This window comes from Canis lupus, chromosome 2 (assembly GCF_003254725.2).
Source record: "Canis lupus dingo isolate Sandy chromosome 2, ASM325472v2, whole genome shotgun sequence".
Lineage (NCBI taxonomy): Eukaryota > Metazoa > Chordata > Mammalia > Carnivora > Canidae > Canis > Canis lupus.
The window spans coordinates 76001313-76025213 of NC_064244.1; the positions used below are offsets into that span (position 1 = coordinate 76001313).

Consider the following 23901-nt stretch of genomic DNA (forward strand, 5'->3'; position numbering starts at 1 on the left):
AATAACTTCTGCACATACTGCTTTTGTTTATGGCGACCACATTACACATGAGCAATTCCTAGGATAAAAAGTAAATACGAACATGTTAAAAGACAAGAACCAGCCACTGGGTCTTGAACTTCTGCCCGATATATTATCCCACCATTGATAAAGCTCCCACACCCTGCAAGTGTCTGACCCATCTTCTCTTTGTTTGCATTCAGGTGATGAAGGATTCAGCTCCAGAGCTGAATGTGAGTAGTTCCGAAACAGAGGAGGATAAGGAAGAAGCTAAACCAGATGGAGAAAAAGATCCAGATTTTAATCAAGTATGTGTCAAAGCTGCTTTTCATTGTCCTACCTTCTGCCATTCTGAAATCAGCCACTTTGTGTCCCTAGACATCTCTCTGTACCTTCCGTGGGACTTTTGATTCTCTGCTCCTTTCTTTGTTTCCAGTCTTTCCTTCGTTTTGATGGCACACAGTTGTAACCTTGATTTCTCTCAAGCATCTATAAGCTGCATTATTCCAGAATTAATATATTTGTTGCCACTGAGTTAGGTTAACATGTAATACAATGATTAGTCCTTTAGCTGGGAAAGAAGACTAAAATGAGAATCCTATATATCTCGGTTTATTGTTCAGCCATGGATTATAGAAGTATGAAAAAAAATTTTTTTTTTATTTTTTATTTTTTATTTTTATTTATGATAGTCACAGAGAGAGAGAGAGGGGCAGAGACATAGGCAGAGGGAGAAGCAGGCTCCATGCACCCGGAGCCCGATGTGGGATTCGATCCTGGCTCTCCAGGATCGTGCCCTGGGCCAAAGGCAGGCGCCAAACCGCTGCGCCACCCAGGGATCCCAGAAGTATGAAAAAATTATCTTAGTTTTCTCATTACAAGCAAAATATATTGTTATCTTACTAATGGAGTTTATAGAAGGGATTTCTGGGTCTCTGAAGTGTCAGTTAAATGACCAGCTTAGCATTAGTATTTTTGTATTTCATCATGATAAATTTTTTTCTGTTAAAATTGCCTATTTTCTGTGTATTTTGTTAATATTTTTGTAATGATTTTCCTATTTGGTTGCTTGATTATATTCTGTGTATTCATAGTGATATTGGAGAAAAGTATCTTAAAAACATGAAATAACATGGGAATATGGTTAATATATGGTGTAGATATGTTTCAGCATCTCAAAGTCAGATGATGGTGGCCTTTTTTTTTTTAAATATTTTATTTATTTATTCATGACACACACACACACATAGAGGCAGAGACACAGGCAGAGGGAGAAACAGGCTCCATGCAGGGAGTCTGTCGTGGGACTCGATCCTGGGACCCCAGGATCAGGCCCTGGGCTGAAGGTGACACTAAACCAATGAGCCACTGGGCTGCCCGGGGTGTTCTTTTTTTTTTTTTTTTTTTAAAGATTTACTTATTCATGGGAGATACAGAGGCAGAGACATAGGCAGAGGGAGAAGCAGGCTCCATATAGGGAGCCCAATGTGGGACTCAATCCCAGATCCTGGGATCGTGCCTTGAGCCAAAGGCAGCTGCTCAACCACTGAGATACTCAGGTGTCCCTCCAGGGTGTCTATAAATACTTTAAATTTCATCAAATTTCTGTCCTAAAAAGAGTGTAGTTTTAACTGATGAGACAATTTTCTTTATTTACTGCTAAAATGCAGTAGTCACGTTATGATTAACTTTCTTCCTAAAGGAATAAAAGTGTTATACGGGCCATCTGCTATCTCCGTCTCTGTGCCCGAGGCAGAACTATCTGGATTTGTTGTGCTGTCTGTATACACTGATCGTGTTACTTAATTTTCAACATTTAAGAAAGCCTGAAAAGCCCTCTTATCTTGAACCTTGGTCTCTGTGATGTACTTGTTACTAGTAGTTTTCCAGCTGGTACAGAGGTATCCATATTTTTATTTCCTGGCTTTTTGGAGCTCCTAAAATGCTCCCTGTGAATACCTCTGGAAGGAGAGTAACAAGCACTTTGTGCATCACCCTGCTGACCAGGACCAGCCACTCCAGTCTCCTTTGTGCTGCGGGTAGCACTGGACTCCCCCTTTGCTTTAGCAATAAGGCAGAACCATACGTTTTACGGTAACGCAGACCAAATTTTGACGACATGTTATAAATACTGTGCTTAATCAGACCACTGAAGATGTAGGTCTTCAGTTTTTTGGGGATGGTTTTTCAGATTTCTTTTTTTAAAGATATTATTATTTATTCATGAGAGACACAGAGAGAGAGAGACATAGACAGAGGGAGAAGCAGGCTCCAGGCAGGAGTCCCAATGTGGGACTCGATCCTGGGGCTCTGCAATCACGCTTGAGTTGAAGGCAGAGGCTTAACCGCTGAGCCACCCAGGCATCCCCCTGAGTTGATTTCTTGATTGGAGTTTGGAAACATATCTTTTGTGGTCAGCTTCTAACCGTGTTTGTCATCAACTCTTCTCATGTCCCCATTGTCCCAGCCCATCCATCTTGCAATTCACAGATCCGCAGACTCATTTTGCTCATTTTAGTTGCTGCATTAAAATCATAGGCATGGGCAGCCCCAGTGACTCAGCGGTTTGGTGCTCCCTTCAGCCCGGGGTGTGATCCTGGAGACCCGGGATTGGGTCCCACGTCAGGCTCCCAGCATGTAGCCTCCTTCTCCCTCTGCCTGTGTCTCTGCCTCTCTGTCTGTCTCTGTCTCTCTCTCATGAATAAATAAATAAAATCTTTAAAAAAAATCATAGGCATGTTGGTTCATGAACATATCCATCTTCTCTTTCATTGCTTGGCTGGCAGTATGATACTGTTTCAATGATTATCTCTTGGAAGTATGGTTTAATAATTTGGAAATCTCATCTTTTTTCCAAGTCCGTTGTCAGTGACTCATTTTCTGTTCTTCTGGTAAACTTGGTAAATGTTCACATTGTCCTTAGCTTCTGTTATTTCAAGCTTTGCTTTTCACCCTGAGTTGTTTAAAACACTCTTTATATTTTCAAGTGATTTAGATTTTTGGGAAGCCAGTTTTTTTGAATGTCTAGTTTTGTTCATTGTGGTTATAACCACAGCAATTTTTACAGAGTGGATGTGGAATTACTTTTCTCAGTTGTGGATGACAACAGATTTCATATTTACAAATAAGACAGAGAATGTTGGGAAACATTGCTTTTTATGCTGGCATTTCTTTTAAATATACATTATAATTTTCTCCTGTCTTCTCTCTCCTTGTTTGGATATTGTAAAATACTCTGGAATGTTTTAAATATTTTAGTCCTCAAAAAAAAAAAAACTGAAGTGTGTCCTTCCTTTAGAAGAGGAGATGGTCCCAGAAGAATGTCATGCCTTTCAGAACTTCAGCATCCTGACATTATCTTTGTAACGTGTTACAGTATCTTAGTGCGTGGTGACTGCAACTGCTGTTTTAAATCCCCATGATAGGACATGGTGCATCTCTGTGTATCCTTAATGGGGAGAAACAAATCCCCCTCCCCTTTTTTCTAAGCTAGATCAACCCAGTCCCTTTGACTTGGACATTTTCTACAATACAGGTTAATGATGCATCCGGGGTTGGATATCACTTAGGTAATTGAAAGCCATCTAAAAGCAGTCAGCTGTTTTTTGTCAGATAAGTTGGATTTAAATTCTATGTGGTATTTTTTGTTTTTCTTTTTTGGAAAAAAATAATTCTGGGAAAAGCTTTTAGACCTGTTTAAAGAGCCATTTAAAAAGTATATATCTTGCTTAATGTCCAGGGATTTGTCATTTGGTTGTGTTTTGTATGTCTACAGTACAATTTTGTTTTGTTGCAGCTATTTTTATCCTTCCTAATTGTGGGATTAGTTGCAGCTTCCTTTCAACCATTGAGATTGAGGAAAATGATAATACCTTTTTGTTTATTTTTAATTCCCCCTTCTGCACAACTTTTTCTTAACAAATATTAGAACCATTTGCGACCCTCTATATAGCCAGGGCCAAAGCCAAACCTATCTTTGTGCAGTGAATAGCCAGCGGGTGTCACCCTGAGCCAGTGCTCTTCTGTGCTTGCTTCCTGATCCTCCTCTGCTGTGTAAATCTCTGGAGCTCTGTTAGTAATGAGGATGTGGCATGTGTGTCCATAATGACCCCTAAACCGCTCTCCTTATGCACAGCTAACACTCAATGACAACTGCAAAGAACAGAGCCATGGCCTGGGGGTTACCTCATCCAGATTTAATTAAAGCAGGGGAAAAAATTTGTTTAAAGAATCTTGTTTCTCTCATTCCTTGGCCTGGTTAAAAGAAGACTCTTGACAATGAACCTCTTTATGGGAGTATTTTAGGAAGACAGTTGAGTCTTTACCTATAATTTTTTTTTTGGCCTGCTACATTTTGAATTCTGTACTCATGTATACCTGTACATTTTGTATATCTTTGGGTAAATGGTATTCATCATGACTTTTCACTTTTAAATACTTATATCAACCTGTAACTAACCCAGTGTTCTATATTACCCATATTCAGATATTTGCAACTATCACAAATATTTTCCTTTCAAACCAGCATCCATCAAGTATATGTTCGTTATATCTAGAATATTGGTCCTACCTCCTCAACTCCTTTGTTTTCCTCTTTGTTATTTAAGTAGATCTCAGTTTCATTTTTTGTAGATTGTCCCACTTCCTGGATTCAGCTGATTGCCTCCTTATATCACTGATGTTAATTTCTCTGTTCTTTATATTTCCTGTCCATTGGCAATAGAATATAAATGTTTGATTAGTCTCAGGTTTCGTATTTTCCAAGATTTCACAGACAAAGCTACTTGGTGATCCTGTCAGGGAACAACATGCCATCCTGTTTTTAGTTAACCAAGTTTGATTCTTTATTAATACTGTCTTTTGTTTTCAAGTCCTCAGCTGTTTACACTTAGTTTCCATGCCACTCTCAAAAGGGAAGGAGATTTTGATACAATGTTAGGATTCACAAATCAAATTTAATAATCTTAAAGGTTCTTTAGTTTATCAGATGTATGTTTTTCTGATTTAAGGTCAGGCTTAGCATTTTGCTTTTAAATGTCTTCTTGTAATGATAGCCTGGAGCATACATGTAGTGAGGTATATCTCCCTCAACTTTTTCCCCCTCCAATTTTGTGTGAGCTGGCTAAGTATGAAACCACCAGTAAGTTTCTACTCCTTGTTGACACTGATTTCAAATGGTCGAGACCAGTAAGTAAACTGCTATTGCCTACGTAATGAACTTAGCTGCGTGGGTCACAGAGTGGGTAATTTCAGTGCTTTGTTTGTTTTGGATCTTTTATTACAGAGCAATGGAGGAACAAAGCGACAAAAGATCACCCATCAAAATTATATAGCCTATCAAAAGCAAGTTATTCGGCGCAGTATGCGACATAGAAAAGTTCGTGGTGAGAAAGCACTTCTTGTTTCTGCTAATCAAACGTTAAAAGAATTGAAAATTCAGGTGAGGAAAATACAACTTTTGTTTTAAATATGCTCTGGACCCTGAGGACCTTCATGAGTTCCTGCTTTCCCCTATGTTTACGTATTTCTCTCTGTTTTCTTTCACAGTCGGCCGTGTTAACCTCTGTCTGCTCATGGTATTAGTCCACTCAAAGGGGGTTCTTTTGATTTCACAATCATGCCTACAGGGCCCCTAAATTGGAATAACCCTTTCTTTTAGAAAGACTCAAAGTTTTAAAAATATCCAAGAATCAAGGGTGCCTGGCTGGCTCAGTCTGTAGGGCATGCGACTCCGGGTCTCAAGGCATGAGTTCAAGCCCTTTGAGTGTAGAGATTACTTGAAAAAATTTAAAAATTGTTTAAACCACACAAAATCGCCAAGAATCTTTCTGTGAAGGTGAAAGTGATTTGAGTTCTGAAAACTTGCACAAGTTCTGAGTAGCTTTCAAATCATGAGAAACATTGAGATTCATTGCACTTGCTGCCCAGAGTGTGTTTCCAGGATAGTCGGTCCCTCAGTCCTCATGCTGTGTGTTTTCCTTTGACCAATTGATAGGTATCAAGCTGATTACCATGATGTGCTGTGAAACGTAAGGGGAATTAAAAGGCAGCGACTTCATTGTTTATACACTCCAACGAGTCTGGAATTGTCACAATATTTTTGGTATCAGATAAATCTACTTGATAGAATTTTATTTTTATTTGATTGATTGATTATACCGGGAGTGGGGTAAGATTGATAGAACTTTAAAGTTACCTTTACCTTTCTTTGCAGTGGTGTTCTCCAAATAGTGTTTTTAAATACTCATTTTTGATTATTTACCTCCTTACTCCACCCCCCACCCCACAAAAAGCAAGCGTTGGTTTCCACATCAGTTCACTGAATGCAGTGTAGGCATCATGAAAATGCTTCATGATGCACTAATTCCTTGGTATCAATACTGAAGTAGAATAAACGAACATGGCAACGATATGTCTCAAGACCTAGGCAAGAGGGGCTGATAAGTTCAAGATGTCCATGAAGAAAATTTGGCTCCTAATCTGTTTCAGGCACTGATATATATCCAAAAAGTTGACCAAATTTCCCTCTTTGCTACTTTCATGTGGCATAGTTTACTGTTTCTGCATTTTTTTCTTGCTGATATTTATCATTGTAATTGAGGCAAAAGTACAGGCTTCCTTTGAGGGTGTTATATGTTCCAGATTGTCCTGGGAACAGTATTTCCCTTGGTTGAACCCGTAGCTCTGAAAATAAACGTGTTGGCATAATATCTTTACTCTGTTATTGTACCTTTTACATCTGAGAAAGCTTGTTTCTGTCACCGGCCTTTTGCCTGTCAGTGGTAAACCTCGAACATTCAAAACCTTTAAATTACAAAAAGAGCCCCTGTGGATAAAGACATTCAAAAAGCCTGTGCTGCTTTCTGCTTTTATTATGGGCTGCCATTTTTAAAGAACAAATCAAAAGTCAGCAGAAATCTCTGTGTAGGAGCATGTTACTTGCACCGAGTTGCTATGAGAAGCAAGCAATAGCTCAAAGGAAACCCCCGATGTGCTCTTCTCAGATGGGTCCTTTCAGTGTCCTTCCTCTCGCCCCTCGCCCGGGCTTTGAGGTCACTGTGATCCAGACTCAATACAAAGGACCATGCAATACAATTTTCTGTCGCCTCTTAGTAGTGGTAGCTTTGAATGCTTGCACTAGATGTGGCCTTTTACCTGGCAGCCTAGCCAGCATTGGGGTATGTAATGGGTATGCCTGTGACCCTCAGTTAGCAGTGGTGGGTGATTTTTTTTTTTTTAAGTATGTAATGCCCTTTTTATATTTGATGGAGCCTTTCCTCTCAGGGATATTGCATTTCCAAATTAATAAGAGGACAACCTTTATAAAATTGTAAATGTTTTATTCTAGACAAGCCCATTTACAGTTGCTTAAAACCTTAAGACGCTTGCTTTGCCTGATTATTAATTCATCCACCTCTTCTACCGTAAAGTTAATGGAAGTACAATTGATTCATCTCCTTTCACAGATGTTCAGTGTTTAATTGTATTATTTCATTTTCCCAAAGATAGGTTTTGAGCGGGTGTTGATGCGCGTCTTATGGAGGAGGAAACGTTAGCACCGAGGTTAAACGGCTCCCAGCTGAAGCTGCTGCCTCTGTGTTTCCTTATTTTAGCCTCCACCGCCTCCCTCACCCTGCTCCCCAGCATTATAGCAAGCAGGCCAAAGCTGCTCTCCTTTAGGGAACCGGGTCTCGTTCCTGGTGTGCTCCATAGATCATGGATGCTGCCCCTACTTCACAGACACACATACGTAATAGTGATTATACTTGGGCATTTTTATGATTTTTGAATTACCAAAAGCCTCCAGGCCTTTAATGGTCCTGTACCTCATTCTGAAAGAGCGTTTTCTCCTTGCTTGTGAAGACTTGTGTATCTTTCGTAGCACCTCTGCTACAAACCTGTCTCAGCCTTCAGCTGTAGAACTGATGCTTTCCTCTTCTCCTCCTCAGATCTGACAGGTGCCTTCCTCTGTCACCATCTCCATGACATGGTTTGCCCTTGCCGTCTATACCCCCTCCAGGGTGGGTTTACTCCCTGACTTTCCTATTTCCAGCCTGAGGAAAGCATTCCAACTCACAGTGGCCTTTTAATAAAAGCTTCAGTAGTTGTTGAAAGAAATTAAATGCCCTTGTGTGTATGCTCAAAACATAAAGTACTGAGCATGAGCCCCACAGTGAGGGTGCTGTCTGGAGGTATTATTTGCTTTATCCAGCCTCATAGAGGTGATGTGGAGAAACTTGGAAAGTGTCCCCACAGTCCAGTAGCTGTGACATTGCCCACATTCAGTTGGCACTAGACACGTCCACTGAAACTCTTTCTTCCTCCCAGGTTCCATTTGATAACCTGGGGCTGGTTACTTTTGCCTGATGCCTTTGCAATGGCCTGGCTTAGGTAGAAGTGTCCTGTTAGTACTAATTGCTCAGCTGAAATACTTTAGGGATTCACAGGCAGATCATTGATATCAATGCACATTAGCCATAGATCCATCTGTTTGTTTCATGGGAGCTGATGTCATTTTGTGAAGTCCGGTTAAGATTTTCGCCTAACAGGGAGGAGAGGCCAGTGTTTGTTGTCCTGGTTCTTATTTTTCTGTATGCCATCATTAAAGTCGCTTTTTTGGTCATAGTCTTCTCAGCATGGAAAGCTCTTGAGCCCTATTATTCACACAGTTGGCTCAGGGCTGCTTAATCCTTTGACATTCTGAAGAGTAGAGGAATAGGGCGTGTATAAAGTTAGAATAGTTTTCCTACAACATCATGGATATTGGGGTAATAAAACATACATGTAATAAAATACATGAAGCAAGACATTTTATAATAGGGTACATGGTCCCTTCCCTTAATTCCTATTTGGTTCCTGGAGAAAAGACTGAGAAGTTACAGCGTTCCCAAGGTCTGAATTATATAGTCCAGGCTTGATGACGGAATTAAGACTGAAAGAAGAAAACAGATGTCCTGCTGGTTAATTTAAAGATGGTTTTATAAAAGAAGTTGGACTCGACTTGATAATAGAATGTGGGATCTGGGCATGATGAGAATGATAGTGATGTCCTTGCCCAAATCTTAGAACCAGAGGAGATATCAGCCTGGTCCACCTTCTGCTCCTTGGACAGCCCACACCACCACTCTTGGGGAGGTGGCAAGGTGCTGAACCAAGGTTCTGTGGGTATAATTGTTCTCTACCAGACCTCCTAAGGATGTTCCCACATGGGCTGGGATTAACTCCCTTTTTTTTGGGCGGGGGGGATTAACTCTCAATGGGAGTGTTGCCAGTGTGCTGAGAGTAGTGTCTTTTGTACCCTGAAGACTTGTTTTTTGTTTAAAGAACCCATGTGTTCATTTATTCAAATAGGGTATAAATATCAGTGTTTTGCCTTATACAGACTTTCTTTTGTATTGGCACAGATCATGCATGCCTTTTCAGTTGCTCCTTTTGACCAGAATCTGTCAATTGATGGAAAGATTTTAAGTGATGACTGTGCCACTCTCGGAACCCTTGGTGTCATTCCTGAATCTGTCATTTTGTTAAAGGTAGGTAACGGCTCCTTACATGAGGAAATTCTACAAGGTTTTGAAGACCATGCATGTGTAGACGCTGGTTAAGATCGCATCTAGTCCTCGGCAGGGTGTGGTAATGAGTGACTGCTGGGAGTTTCTGCTGGCCTCTGGATTCCAGCACTGGCTGAGCCACAAGAGACTGAGAGGAGGTCCAGATATCGTTGGTTCTTGTGGGGTTTTCATAATATTTGTTAAAAATCATAGATGTTGCCTCCACCCAAACTTCTGGATCAGCAGAATTACTTAACCATACTTCTGTTAAAGCATCCTCTTTCTTCCTTTGGCTCAGTGGTACGGGCCAGTCAAACTAGGAAATAAATGTTAGACACGAGGTTTGGCTACAGCAGTCAAAATACTTCTGGTTGTCTTAATAGGATTTTTGTCCAAGGCATGGAAATAGGCTTTAGGTAGAGTAGATTTAGGAGTAGTGGGAAGTGTTTCAGAAAGCAGGGGCTTCGAGAGTTCATCAAAGAAGAGTCACTGAGCAGGCTGCATTAGGGGCTGCGTTTCGCCGCTTCCCTCTGCCTCATTGGTTTCTCGGTGGCTAGAAATATCCCTACTTTGAAGTACCAAACATTACTGCATCAAATTCACACTGCTTCCAGTGTCATCCATGCAGTAGAATATTTGTCAGGTATTTGAACTGCAATATGTACTTTTCCTACCCTGGACCCTCAGTTCTGGTGGCAGATCCAGTTAGGCCCCTCAGTGAAGCACATCCATGCCCAGTCCTCCACACATCCATGTACCCTCCTCCTAACCTGCCCTCTCCTCGTGTTCATTTTTTGCTTTTCTTGGCAACCGTAAGTTCTGTGGAATTCTTCTAAAAGCCCAAAGTTGGGGCACCCCTGTGGCTCAGCGGTTTAGTGCATCCTTCAGCCCAGGGCATGATGCTGGGGACCAGGTATCAAGTCCCACATCGGGCTCCCCACATGGAGCCTGCTTCTCCCTCTGCCTCTGTCTCTGCCTCTCTCTCATGAATAAATTAAAGCCTAAAGTTGCCCCGTCCTTAAGGACTCTACGTCCAAAAATTCTCCAAGCAGCTCTTATCAGTGTAAGCATTTGCAGTGCCGCCAGGCAGGTAGAGTCCAACACTGGTTGTTGGCCTCTTTGCCCATGCAGCTCCTCCTGCCATAAGCTTGGACAGCTGCTGACTTCTGTCCTGAAAGGGGAATGGGTGTTTTGTTCCTTGTGGCAAGGGGGAACAAAATGTCTTTTTCAGCTAACCTGTTTCTAGGGGACCGGCCTGACTTGGTTTCCACCTAATTCACACTCACTGTCACCACTGGCTTCCTAGCTCCTATAATTCAATCTGAGTTTAATAATCTCTGTTGATCTAAACATATCCACATCGAAAAGTGTTTTTAGGAGTGGGAAAACAACGCCACAGATAATGTGTAGTTTGGGCAGTGATGAGTCTACAAGTGCGTCATTGTTGGGATGGGCATCCTCTGTTATTCCTGGACGTCACTGGCTGTGGCTTGAAGCCCATTCTCTACTAGACAGTGCTTACATCTGTGTCTGATTGTAAAATACTCATTGACTCAGGTCCGACCCGTGTGAGGGTCTGGCATGCTCCTGCTCCAGGCTCCCGCTTCTTAAGGTTTTGAATTGTCTTCCTTTGTCTTTCTAGGCTGATGAGCCAATTGCGGATTATGCCGCAATGGATGACGTCATGCAAGGTAAAGAAACTTGTTTGAGGAATGTGTTGCTTAACGTGTTAGAACTAGCTAACATCTAACTAAGCTTTTAACTTTGAAAAAGGTTCTACATATTGATAGATAGCCTGATATGTTACATCATTTATCAGAGAAGCTCAGAAAAAGAGAAATAGGCCTGTAACAATTGGGGAAATGGAAAGCGGAGAAAAGAGTAGTAATTAACTGCCCTGAGGAAATTGAAGTACAGGTAAGTCTGCTGATGGAAAAGGTCTGCAAGGACCCAAGTTAATTCAGACTCCAGAGCCTGAGACCAGAAGTAGTGAGACCGCCCCTCCCACAACAACAATCACTGCTCCTGTCACACCTGTGTCCCGGCTCTTTGAACAAATTAAACCACAAAGGTGAGATTGAGGCTGTTTATAGCAGATAGAGCTCCCTTAGCTTTTTGTTCAGATGCTGGCAGCCGCTTCTGCCTCACACAGGAGGGCGGAAAATACCACTTGGGAATATTGGCCAATTGAAGAAAGTCACCTACAGACGGGTAAATTTCTAAGTGCTTCATCCTGCAGGTACCCTTCAGGAAAGCCTTCTGGTGCCCCCTGAATAGTCCTCACACGTTAGTCGTTAGAAACAGGCAGCTCCAGACCACCAGACATGGAATGAGAGCACAGAACTGAAAGGTGTCTGTCAGCAGATTAAAATAAGCAACCCAGAGAAAGCAGTTGATTCAGGAATCATAAGAAAGTTTAAGTATTACTATAAATAATACGGAGATACCACCTAGGTAGGGAACTAGATAGAAGGAACATTCAGGGAACCGAAAGGGATTCACAAAATTAAAACGATTACATGGACTAATGTAGTCAGTGAAAACCTAGGGATTCAAGGATCCTAAAAGCATCCTTAGAGGTGAAGGAAAAGAGTCCCATTCACAGGATGAATAAAAAGGTAGACTGGTGGATTCAAGCTGTTATCCACAGAATTCTAGGAACATTGAATTCCGGTCTAGAATCCTACAACTAGACAGACTTTGTTTTACCCTCACACTTAATGGTTTTTCGAGAACACATGTGAGGCCTCAAAACCTTTCTCTCCCATGCACCATTTGCCAAGATACTATGGAAGGGTGTGCTCCTCTTAAACAACAGTGTAAGTCAAGATGAATTATAATGGTTCAACCAATTAATAGAGATCCAACATGGGGAAATGCCCTAGGAGACGGTGAAGGGATATCCCAGAAGAGAAGTTCTGTGTAGGCAAGGTGAGCACCCCATGTCCAGATCGAAGCCAGGGGCACAGGCTTTGGCAAAGGATGTCCATGGGGGCAAAGTGGAAGTGATGGATGGCTGTCTGCAGGTTTACCCATCTTTAAAAGAGCTTATGATTGATTTGGAGATGGTACAGAGAAAATGGAAGACATAAATAATGCAGCAGTTAACAACTCCAGAAAGATGAGACAAGCCCCACCAGACAGGAAATATAACCAAGACACACGAAAGAGTCCCGACTGTCAGCACTGTTCATGGAATAAAAACAACGTGAATATCGGAGCCTGACTGGCTTAACAGAGAATATAATTGTCAGGAGGATAGATGGTCTGGGGGGCAGGTCCTATATAAGCCGTGGTAGAAGAACTGGATTTTTACTTTTCTTTGAGGAAGGTATTAGATAGCATCTAAGTAAGGAGATAACAATACAGTTGACCCTTGAACAACATGGCTTTGAATTGTGCAGGTCCACTCATACATGGATTTTTTTTCTTTAAGTGCACGTACAGCATTGTAAATGTATTTTCTCTTATGATTTTCTTCATAATATTTTTCTTGGGGTGCCTCGGTGATTTAGTTGGTTAAGGGTCTCTTAACTTCATCTCAGGGTCCTGGGATGAAGCTGTACTCAATGGGTTGTCTGCTCAGGATTCTATCCCCCGCCCTCCTTGTCTGCACTCTCTCAAATCTTTAAAATGAAAGAAATAACACTTTTTTCCTCTAGTTTACTGGATTGTTATAATACTGTCTGTAATACGTGCAACATAGAAAATATGTGATGAATGACTATCTTTGGGAAAGCTTCCAGTCAACAGTAGGGTATTAGTGGTTAATTTAGGGGAGTCCAAAGCTCTGTAGATTTCCAACCATGCTCTGGGTCAGTGCCTCCATCCCCACGTTGTTCAAGGGTCATCTCAACACATTATCTGGAAATAAAAACCAGAAGAAAGCACTATCCAAATCACAAGTGGTTCCTTCTAGAATGTGGAAATGGCAGGAAACGGGAGACTCGGCTCTCAAGGACACGGGTCGCCTGGTTTTCTCCAGGCCTCCCCCAGTGTCCTGCAAAAACTGGCTCCAGTTACTGTGTTTGGACTTTTTTAATGATGGTACGTGTGCTGCTTTGATAAAAATAAAAATCATCATCTGTTTATTCTCACCCAAAACTTCAGAGGTAATCATTATGGGTGAATATTTGTCTTTAGACATCGAAGTGATCTTACTCTTGTGTATCCCAACAGTCTTTTCATTTTGGAATTTTTTTCTCTTTTTCTTCTTCTTTTTTTTCTAGTATGTATGCCGGAAGAAGGGTTTAAAGGTAAGTTACATTTGTCATGTTTTGCTCATGAATGTCAGAGTCCTACTGTAATTTTCTCTTAAAGCGAAGGCTGTAATTTGATTTTAAAATTTAATTCAATCTGAGTCTCATGACTGAAATTAATTTTAGTTAAATGCATTTTTTATTCAAGCTTCTTCATTATCTTTTTCAGCACTCAGGCCTCAGATAGGGCCGTGTGTTCAAAGTATCTACTGCCAGATGTCCGTCTTACTTTCCCTTTCTCATTTGGTGGAGGGGGGCGGGGTGGGAGTTTAAGGGATTAGCTAGTGGTGTTTTGACATTTACATTTACCTTTTCCCAGTTCCTTCAATCAGTCCCATCTTAGCGGAAAACAGATTGTGTATCACTGTTAAGAATTAGAGGAAAGGAATTTGCTGAATTATATCTGGTACAGTGAAAAGGTTTCGTTAATCTATTAAGAATGCAGGCATTTCTTGGATTATTACTTTGGATGGAGACACAGTGGTGTGTTGTCACATCATGGCCACTATAGTTCGGTGCAGCAATACTTATTAACTCATCAGATACAGACCTTTGACATCTACAGATATAACTGTTGCCATCATGATTCTTTTTGGCCTACTCCAGAGGTCCGAGGCAGCTGGTGATTCTGCCAAGAAATGAGCTTGAATCAGATACCAGGGGTTATTTGCTAAAGCAAATGAGTGAGCAAAGATACTGGCCTAAATAAAACCCTCCTCTCAATGCAGCTTTGTTGTCTACACGTTACTACTACAAAGAAACTCCTGATGTGGTTAAAACAAAAACAAAGCAAAAAATTTCTTTATGAAAAATGGCCATCAAATGAAAGCATCAATAGAATCTGATTAACATGTGTGAAGATACCACGTAGGAAACACATGGCTTTCAACAGAAATGTGATTTAGCTGAAAGCCTGGAGTCTGCTGATATTTTTTTTTTTATCCTTCAACGTCAAGGGGCTGCTGTGATCATTTATTAAGTTGGATGTTCCCTGTTGATGATGCATTCTTGGCAAATGGAATTTTCGGTTCCCAACTGTACCTCCACGTGTGTTTCTTTTCCCAGGTACTGGTCTACTTGGACATTAATCTCTTGAACAATTGCTGACTGCTAAAGAAATGACCAGAAGGGAAGAGAGGAGTTTGGCATGTTAGGGCATTAACAATAACGAAAAGGTGGATTTAAGAATCAAACCATTCTATGACTCTTCCAAAAAGGCGGAGAACTATTTCCGAAGTGACTGTCCCAAATGCCTTATGTCAAATAAAGCAGATTGCACTGAAGGACACCAGACTTGAAGGAAATGTTTCAAATTTTATATTTAAGGGAGGGTGGTGGGCGGGAGGGGGGCAAGTGAAGATGGAACCAGTTTAGTAGCAGTAACCGTAAATCATGTTTACATACGAGATTTATAGTCACGGGAGGGAATAAAGTTCTGTTATATTTCCTTGCTCGAGTTTCATACCAGATGCATTGGTCCATAAAGGATTTGTATCACAGTAGATGGGACAACATTCTGCTCTGAACTAAAAAGTAATTCTTAGAGACATAACCTGCTTACCAATACCTGTCTTTGATTCATATTTTACTTTCAATAAAGCATGAAAGTGAAGAACTTGCCGTAATTGTGGAAAAGTGTCTTCAGATTAGATGCTCCGTGTTGGCTCCAGCGTACCCTCCTTACACACCGTCCCATGGTCTTAGTGTTGGGTCCAAGAGGAGGCACCTGCATGTCTCCTCCAGGGAGCGAGGGATTGTGTCTCAGTTTGGGGTTCAGTGCCTTGGCTTTCATGCATTCCAAAATGATGGCAAACATGTATTGCATGTGACATTCCTCTCATGCAGTTTTGCTATTAATTCAGAATCAGGAAATCAAGTACTCCTTGCACTTGCGAAAAATCTGACCACCTTATCAGAAGAGGAAAGTGGACTGAAGTACATTTGGATAACATGAGGTTTTTATAAAAGTTATTTCTTCCCATCCTCTGAGTCTACCATTTCTTGGATCTCGCTTCCCTTTTTGAAAGCATTCTTCTGAAATGCCCAGAAAGGAGCTTTCAGATCACTTTGTTTCAACAAGAAGGAAAAGTGTGTGGAGGAGGTGTATTTTATCCAACATTCTTAAGAATATTGGGGTGCTTTTAAATGGAACCTAAAATGTGTTGGTTTCACTGTTTTCTAATGAGTATGTACAGGTTATGGCAGAGATGCTGACTCCGGGTGTCTCTCTTGTAAACACTTTTTTAAAAAGCCTTGGGGTCAGTGCTATACTCTCACCGTTTGTCCCCCTGAAAATTTAAACTCAAATGTGTGGGGGAGGTAGGTTTCAATTTGAGGACTGGTAACCTTGGCAGATCCCTTTTGTGAATAGCTCCATTTATGAGAATAATTGTGGCTGTTTGGTAAAATTACAACTTCTTGTGTTTTCCCCTCTGTTTACAATGTCTCCAGTCTGTGCCCCCTGATGAGCCAGGGGGCGTTTAATGAGCCTGTGTGGGAGAGTGAGAGCCGCACACAGGACCCTTGAACGCCATCCTAGCAACCAGCTGCTAACGCCTTGTCGGTCAGCACAAGGAAGGCACTCAGTTGAGATTGCCGATAGCTAATTGTGAGTTTTAGGTCTCCGTCCTTTATTTCACTCCAAAGAAGTGAAGCTGCAGCATAAAACTTAATACCAAGCAACTTGTTCTTGCCCCAAGGTAAAGACTTGTGAGCGAGTTCACTTCATACTTCACAGAGCAGTTTCCCTTTAACCTACAAAGACAGAGACATGTCTAGCCCCAGAAATGATTTTTCCCCCCAATTTGCTGTTTATGACAGTTTTAAAATATATTACTTGAGTCTTTTCCCCTTATGCTATGATACAAAATATGGCTTTTGGGGAGTCTTTCAATATGAATAATCCACTCTGTGCTGTAGTGGCTCCTTTATTAACTCTGCCCAGCGTTGGGAGTGGGCCAGGTCCAGCAGGAGCCAGCAGTCATGCAGACGGCGGTCGTCTTCCTGCCCTGACAACTTACCTTATCCGACCCGCACTACTCATCACAGCAGCAGCGCTGCAAAGCTTTATGAGAAGTGCAGGAGCTCAGGGTGGCACCTGGCTGGCTCTGTTGGAAGAGCATGCGACTCGATCTCACAGTCATGATTTCAGGCTCACATTGGTTGTAGAGATGACTTCTATATGAAAGGAAATGTAGGAGTGCAGGCCCCAGACACACAAGACTTGCATCCTCACCCACTCCTGTGGTCTTAGGGGTTGAGAAACCTTGGGCTGGGTCCTGGGACCTCTTTCCCACCCACAATAGGGATTGTTACCAAGAGACATATGCATGTTAGTGTCCTTGTATTGACCCCCTCCCCACTTGGCACAGGGAAAACAGGTGCAAGGTATAATGTAAAACCCAATTCTTCCTGTGTACTTAACAAGTATTTGGAGACCAATTGTCCGGGCTGTGACCACACTGAAGCACAGAGACTCCCATCAGATTTTTTTATGCCATGCACGAGTGATTCTTGGTAGAAGGGAACATGAAGCCTCAGATCCCCCCCCCCCCCCCTTATATTTCTGACCGCTCCTTAAGCCCGATCTCATGTGTACTACAGCCCTGCTGGTACAGTTTGTTGACATTACCTGAAATACAGCTTGCCATTTGGACATCTTCATTCCCTGGGGGAATATTTCTGTGTATTAATAAACCTTGTTGTTTAGAATTATTCTTACCTTTCTGCAAAATTAAAAAGAAATGAGTGTCCCTTTATTTCCACGAAATCCTAAGCCAGAGTGCATTTGTTACCTTCAGTTTCCAGGCAGTGGTCTGTGCGGTCACGGCCTTGTTGATCAGACCCTGGTTAATATTTGAAGCTGATGCTGGTACTGAAGAACCTGTTTCAAATGCCCGAGGGATGATTTATCTCTGTCCAAACAAGCTGCTGAAGTGAAATGAGCATTAAAGCCTGTCCTTCCTGTTATGGAATCATGGAGTACCCCATCCTTTCTCTTTGGCATTTTAATGTTCTGTTTGCTCAGTGTTACAGGGGACTGGGAACAGAGTTCAGTCCAAGAAAGCATTTTCATTTTAAGGAGATTCTCCCCCTTTTTCCAACACCCTGAGCCCCACACCCATCTCCAAGGCACAGCGTTGTCACCAGCCACATCTCTGATCCTGAAGGCTAACAGTTCACCGCCCCCAAATCCCAGACATCGTGCAGATACCAATATTGCTGGGGATTTTAAGTCTGGCTGTTGAGTTAATTGGGCTAAGGAGTGCGCCAGCTGTTCAGTATGGCACATGTGTGTGTGGGTGGGTGTTGAAATGGCAAGTTTGGGATGTCAGGTCACCTGGTAATTCTACCATTTACCTTGTAACTAAGCAAGGTTACTTTGCTTTGTCTTAGTTTCCTTGTCTCTCAGAAGGCGGTAGTATTTGCTGCCTCGTTTACCCTCCCACACCAAAGATCAAGCAGTAATAAGTGTCGTTGGGGGTAAAATACTTTACATCATTCTTTGTAATTAGAAAAACCCCAGTCTTTGTGAGGGAACGCCATGGAACCTTTCCTGCAAGTCTCCCAAAAGGGGTGATGGAACCACACCCACACCCCTTCTCTCGGAACTTTAGCGTGCACCTTATGCCGGAAACCCTTAGAGCTAAAATCATGACTGGACAGGTGTTCAACCATCCTGTTACATAAATCTTTCCTGTTGGCCGGTAAGGAAAATGAAGCTAATGGCCAAACCGTAAGCTGCCTTGATTCCGTTTGTTTGCAGGGTCATGTTGAAAGGTATTTGAAACACGTTCAGAATGCGTGTGGAGGGTTTATGTCTTTGTGATGGGCAGGTCCTGCCCTAGAGGGGAGCTGCCGATGTTTTGATTGTCATTGCCAGGATCATCAAGAACAGGTGCCGTGAGCTCCAGAAGCCGAGCTCTGTGGGCCCCGGGGAGCACGGTGCAATGCAGAAGCATCACGTGCTTTTCATTTTTTATTTACCTATTGAGACTTTAGTGAAAAATATTATTCAAGAGTAGAGTATGTGAGACCGGCGTTTCTGTGCTTCCCCTTCTCTAACAAATAAACCACAGGACCAGTTTTATCAAGTTACTGCTAACCAAAGCACATCACTTTTTAAAAAATGCATACGTTTCAGACAAATTGGTGACATTTCTTCATATGGTAAGATTCAAGTATCTCTTCATGAGATTTTGGGAAGAAGGAGGTCGCAGCATTCATCTCCTGGTGACCAGCCAGGAGTGGTATGACCTCTTGTAGTTGACACTGGTTTACCTTTAGAACTGGGATCTCCCGTCACTGCCTGAGCCTTTGCTGTAACCCACCCAGGAGAGGCAAGATCATGATCCCCAAAGAGGCAGATCCTACTGCCAAATGGCCGCCATCCCACAGGCATAAGTGACATGTTGGCTCTTCCCATACTGTGTTTTCACACTTTCTCATTCATGAGAGGCTGTCTGATTTTTCCTGAAGTCAGTTCTTAGAGCTTGTCCAACATAATTACTGTATTGATTTCAGAGGGCATCATCTGTCCCACCCTCCCCCACCCACCCAACAGACCCAAGGGGCTTGGGGGCATCCCTGCTTTTCCAGGACTTGGCTAGGACTGCCTGGGTCAGGGCCTGTGGAGTGAAATCATCTCAGCCAGAGCAGGAGCCAGGCTTCTGACAGCAGCTGGAATGGCAGCTTGATTTCCAGATCTGTGTTAGTACTGCCAGAGGAGGCAGGCCCTGGGCCTCAGGAAGTGGGGGACACACCCCAGGGCAACCATAAGGCCTAGGCAGCCACCGCCTGGGTTAAATCATTGCTAGTTGGCACATTGACCTCTGCACACTTGTATCTTGATTCCCCTCCTCCCCTCCATTCTCTGGTTTATTTGTGTTTATAACCAAGGGAACACTTAACAGCTATGAGCTCTTTTTATGTTCCTGGACAGATATGTTCCCCTTTGGGCCCAAGTGTTCTCTCTGAAAGGAAGTTGGATGTGTAGAAGTTGTCAAACATGAACTAGGCGGAAGGAAACACTGGGGCCTCATCTCTTGGGCTCCACTCCCACACCCACCTACCCTCTTGAGGAAGCGCTAGGGAGTGCTTTGGGAAAATCCCCCAACTCTACCGCCTTTAAGGACGTCTTGTCTCGTTTTATCAGTCTGCGTTGTCACCTCTTTGGTTTCTGCCTATGGTTTTTGCCGCATCTTCTCCCACCTGCAGCACGCACTGGTTCTCTGGAGGAGAGAGAACTATGCCAGACTATCTCAAATTCTAGAACTAGAGTGAAACATTTATTTTTGTCTTACTGGGAGCTAGAGTTAGAGCTGGGCTGGATCTTAGGTCTGCATCAGAAAGCACTCGAGTCTCTCAGAAAAGGCATCAACCTAGTTAGTACCAGACTCCAGGCTCCTAGGGGCTCTGGCCACCTTTTTCTTCATCGTAGCCACAGTAGCCACATGATAATGTTTGCAGCTAGGAAAAATGAATGAACAGCTCAGGATCCACTAGAAGCTCTTCTGTGACAGTAAGACCCCTGGAGCGAGCTTTCTAGTGCTTTGGTATGACCAGGGCTGCCCCCACCTTTGGGCTTGCCTCTTTTGTCCTCAAAGAGGGACTCCCTAGCTATGTTCACATTCATGATCCAAAGACTTCTGTAACCCAACACTGAGTCCCTCAGGGCAGCCTAGCATCAGCATGGCAGCCTTCCACCCACCCTGTCTGTCCTCTCTGGGCTGGAACTATCCCACCAGCCACCCTTGCAGGCCACCCTCTCGTTCCCCAGCCCCTCCTAGAGCTTACTCAGTGCTCCATGGATAGCAGACCTTGGGGACCCGCCACTTTTGAGTTTTCTTCCCCTGCTTCTGCTGGGCCACCCCATCCCCATTTTAGGGGGCGCATTTTAGGTTGGGGGGGGCACAGAGTTCTTTCAGGAGGCAGCTGCCCAATATTTGGACTCCCTCGTGCATTATTCTGAGTCTAATGTGCCACCCACATATTCATTCTCCAGGCTTCTTAGATGTCAGATTTTTTGAAGCCAGCTTTCATTTTTCAGCACTTGGGAGGGCAGGGGTGGTGGCTAGGTTGCAACGTATTAAGTGTTTGAAAAAGAAAAGGCTTGTGCCCAGAGGCAGCCATGCGTGAGCGGTCAGTCCTGAGTGGTTTGGATTGAAATAGGCCAGGGAAAGTAAAGCTCTGGGGCCTTTGTCCAATCTTCCCTTCAGTACCTAGGCTCCATGCCAGGCTGCGTGCCCAGCCCCCTACGGCACGTGTTGCCTTCACCCCAGGAGCCCTGACAGTCTCAGAATGGTGCCCCCCAGAACACACTGGAGATTATAAGCCTCTTGCGTTGAGGTTTTCTGTAAAGAGGAAAATGCTGTAATCGAAAGCTCCTTGATTATAAAGAAGGACTAGAGAGGCTTGGCACGGAAGAGCCTTCGTTCTTTGGCCTGCTCAGGGTCGGTCACGTTCAGTCCCCCAGTGCCAGTAGGCCCTTGGGCCCTTGGGGATCTTGGAGTCTGCTAGCCCAGACCATGAAAGGTCACAGCTGTGACTGCTTGCTTCGTGTGTTTTCGCGCCACTGCTGCCTCTGCCTGCCCCTCTTGCTCTGGTTCAGTTGGGGCCCCTTTGTGTCCACTCACGGTCTGGAGTGGTACCATTAGGCAGAGTTGGGAGCCCATGGTCTCTGCCTCCCAACATGGAGGGGGAGAGAGGGCTCTTTGTGGGAGTATTTGAAGCAGGAAAAGACACTGGGATTGTGATTCGAATTGAATTCAAGGATCCATCTGGCCCAGCGTACAAAAAAGCAGGAGAATGTGAGGAGATGTGCCTCCCGGAGCTCTGGGATTTGTGTGTCCCTCCTGAGATGTGTGAGCCCAGGCCTACTGTAGGCAAGCCAGCCGAGTGCATGCTGCCCTAGAAGGCTGTTAGGCTTTCAGCCAGCCTGTCTCAAGTGGGATTTTATTCCACCAAGCATCTCCCAGGACCAGTGCCCTAATGAGCATACCTGTCTGGGGCAGTTGGCACAATACAAAATCCCTTCTGCACCATCCCCAGAAGTGCCTTGACCAACCTCATTGAACTTTTCTCTCATTACAGCTTTGAACCAACTATATACCCCGGGGATCCAGGCCCAGGCCCAATGCTGGGCAGGAAATGAAGGGGTCCTGCACCCGGGGCTGGGGGCGTGAGGGATGGCTCAGAGTAAGCAGGTGGTGTTCCAGGTTTCTGGCCTCTGGCCTCTGTCCCAGCAGTTGTCTTCTGACTGCCCGACAACCTCATTGTAGAGTGCCGCCAGAAGTGTAGTCACTCTGTGGCCCGGCAGCACCAGCAACACCGCAGTAGCTTTATTAGAAATGCAGGAGCTGGGCAGCCCGGGTGGCTCGGCGGTTTAGCACTGCCTTCAGCCCAGGGTGTGATCCTGGAGACCTGGGATCGAGTCCCGTGTTGGGCTCCCTGCATGGAGCCTACTTCTCCCTCTGCCTGTGTCTCTGCCTCTCTGTGTGTGTCTCTCATGAATAAATAAATAAAATCTTAAAAAAAAGAAGAAAAAAAAAAAAGAAATGCAGGAGCTCATCAGACCCTCTGCATCAGTATCAGGCCACTCCTATGCTGTTCAGAGTTTAAGGAGCCCTAGGCTGGGGCCTCTTTCCCACCCATGGCTGGCGAGGGCTTGCAGGAGGGAGAACTTGACCCAAGGACTGGAAAGAACTGATCCACACTTCCCCTCTGCCTATTCGAATGTGCAGATGGGACTGGAGGTGGAATGAGGGTGAGGCATATCCTGTTATTCACCATTAATTTGAAGCTCTTAATTTGAAGCTCTTCTTGGTTGGGTGAGAGTCTTGGTGGAGAAACATGGCCCTGGTCCCAGCCCTCATGGCACTGAAAACTAAGGGGGCTGCATGTTTCCTGCAGAGGCTGATGTAAGGGATGCTGAGGTCCCAGATATTTTCCTTAATGAAATGCAGTCCTGGTGGCTGGAAGGATGGTGGGGGACTGGGAAGGGGTTTTGGGGTGAGGTGGGGAGGTGGATCTGACAGTCCCTTGTTAAGCACAGCAGGTGCTTAATAAATAAGCTGAATAAGTGAATAGAGGCTTGAGTCCTCCCTAACCTGTCTGTGAAGTGGGCCAATTGGACTCTGACCTCAGAGGGTCCTGCCGGCTTGATCCATTAATTCTCGAGGGTTGGTTAGATGGGACGCTTGTCTCTACCTCTTTTGCAGACTCAGTTTCCCCAGTTATTAGAGCAAAGGAGTGAGATCCAGAGGTCTCAAGGATCCCCTCTAACATCAATGTTATATGTGGCTTGGGACATGGTCACGGGGCCACCAAGCATACCCTCACCCATCGTCGCCCAGAGCTCTGGCCCTGATGACACCCGGCCACTTCCTCCTGGAGGTGTGTGACCCCCACGGCGTCCCCCTCGGTGAGGCTGGCTTGCATGTGACCTTGGGCAAATCTCTTCCCCTCTCTGGGCCTCAGCAGGCCGGCTGGAGGGATCCCCGTGGCTCCGGCCTGGGTTTCAGCTCTTGTCCTGACCCTCCTGCTTCCCGCCGCTGTCCCTCCCCCCACCCTCACCCCCACCCCCGCCCCCGTTCCAGGCTAGGCTGGGAGTGGGGAGCCAGCCGCGCAGCCCGCAGCCCGGGGCGCAGGTCCAGAGGCGCTGACCGCGGGGCGGGGGGGGCGGGGGTGGTCACGACGCGGCTCCTGCTCCTGCGAGGACTCCGGCAAGCTCCCCGGCGCGGGGGGCGCGCAGTCGGGGCTCAAGCCTTTTCCTTCCTCGCCGCCCCTGCGGGCCCGTGTCCCCCACCTTTCGCGTCGCCCCCTCCCCCGTTGCCCCAGAAGCTGTCCCCCTCCCCTTGGGGCGCAGGCTGTTAGCCGGGCCGCTGGGTGCTCGCCCGGGGCGCGTCCTGGCGCGCTCTGGTCCTCAGTTTCCCCACCTGTGAAATGGGGGCACGGGCGGGCGCGCGGGGGCCGGCAGGGCGGGGGCCTCCGCCGCTCCCGCCCGCTCGCCCGCGGCCCGGGCTCCGCAGTGACGGGGGGAGCGGCGCCGGGAAGGAGCGCTCCGCGGTCACGTGAGCCCCCCCCCCCCCCGAACT

The 23901-nt window shown here is 44.7% G+C and overlaps 1 protein-coding gene across 5 annotated transcripts in view; it reads left to right on the forward strand.

Annotated features, from left to right (window-relative positions):
• The window catches only part of USP48 (ubiquitin specific peptidase 48), an 84241-nt gene extending 68814 nt beyond the window's left edge, over positions 1–15427 (forward strand). For 3 of the 5 annotated variants that reach the window (XM_035713130.2, XM_035713131.2, XM_035713136.2), the window contains 6 exons: positions 204–308; positions 5285–5440; positions 9405–9530; positions 11191–11239; positions 13778–13804; positions 14536–14756. In XM_035713130.2, the coding sequence (XP_035569023.1) occupies positions 204–308; positions 5285–5440; positions 9405–9530; positions 11191–11239; positions 13778–13804; positions 14536–14615 (543 nt within the window). In that variant the 3' untranslated portion in view covers positions 14616–14756. Of the gene's footprint in view, positions 1–203; positions 309–5284; positions 5441–9404; positions 9531–11190; positions 11240–13777; positions 13805–14535; positions 14757–14872 lie in introns of those variants that run through there. The other 2 variants (XM_035713133.2, XM_035713135.2) reach the window with 1 other exon arrangement.
• The last annotated feature ends 8474 nt before the right edge of the window (positions 15428–23901 follow it).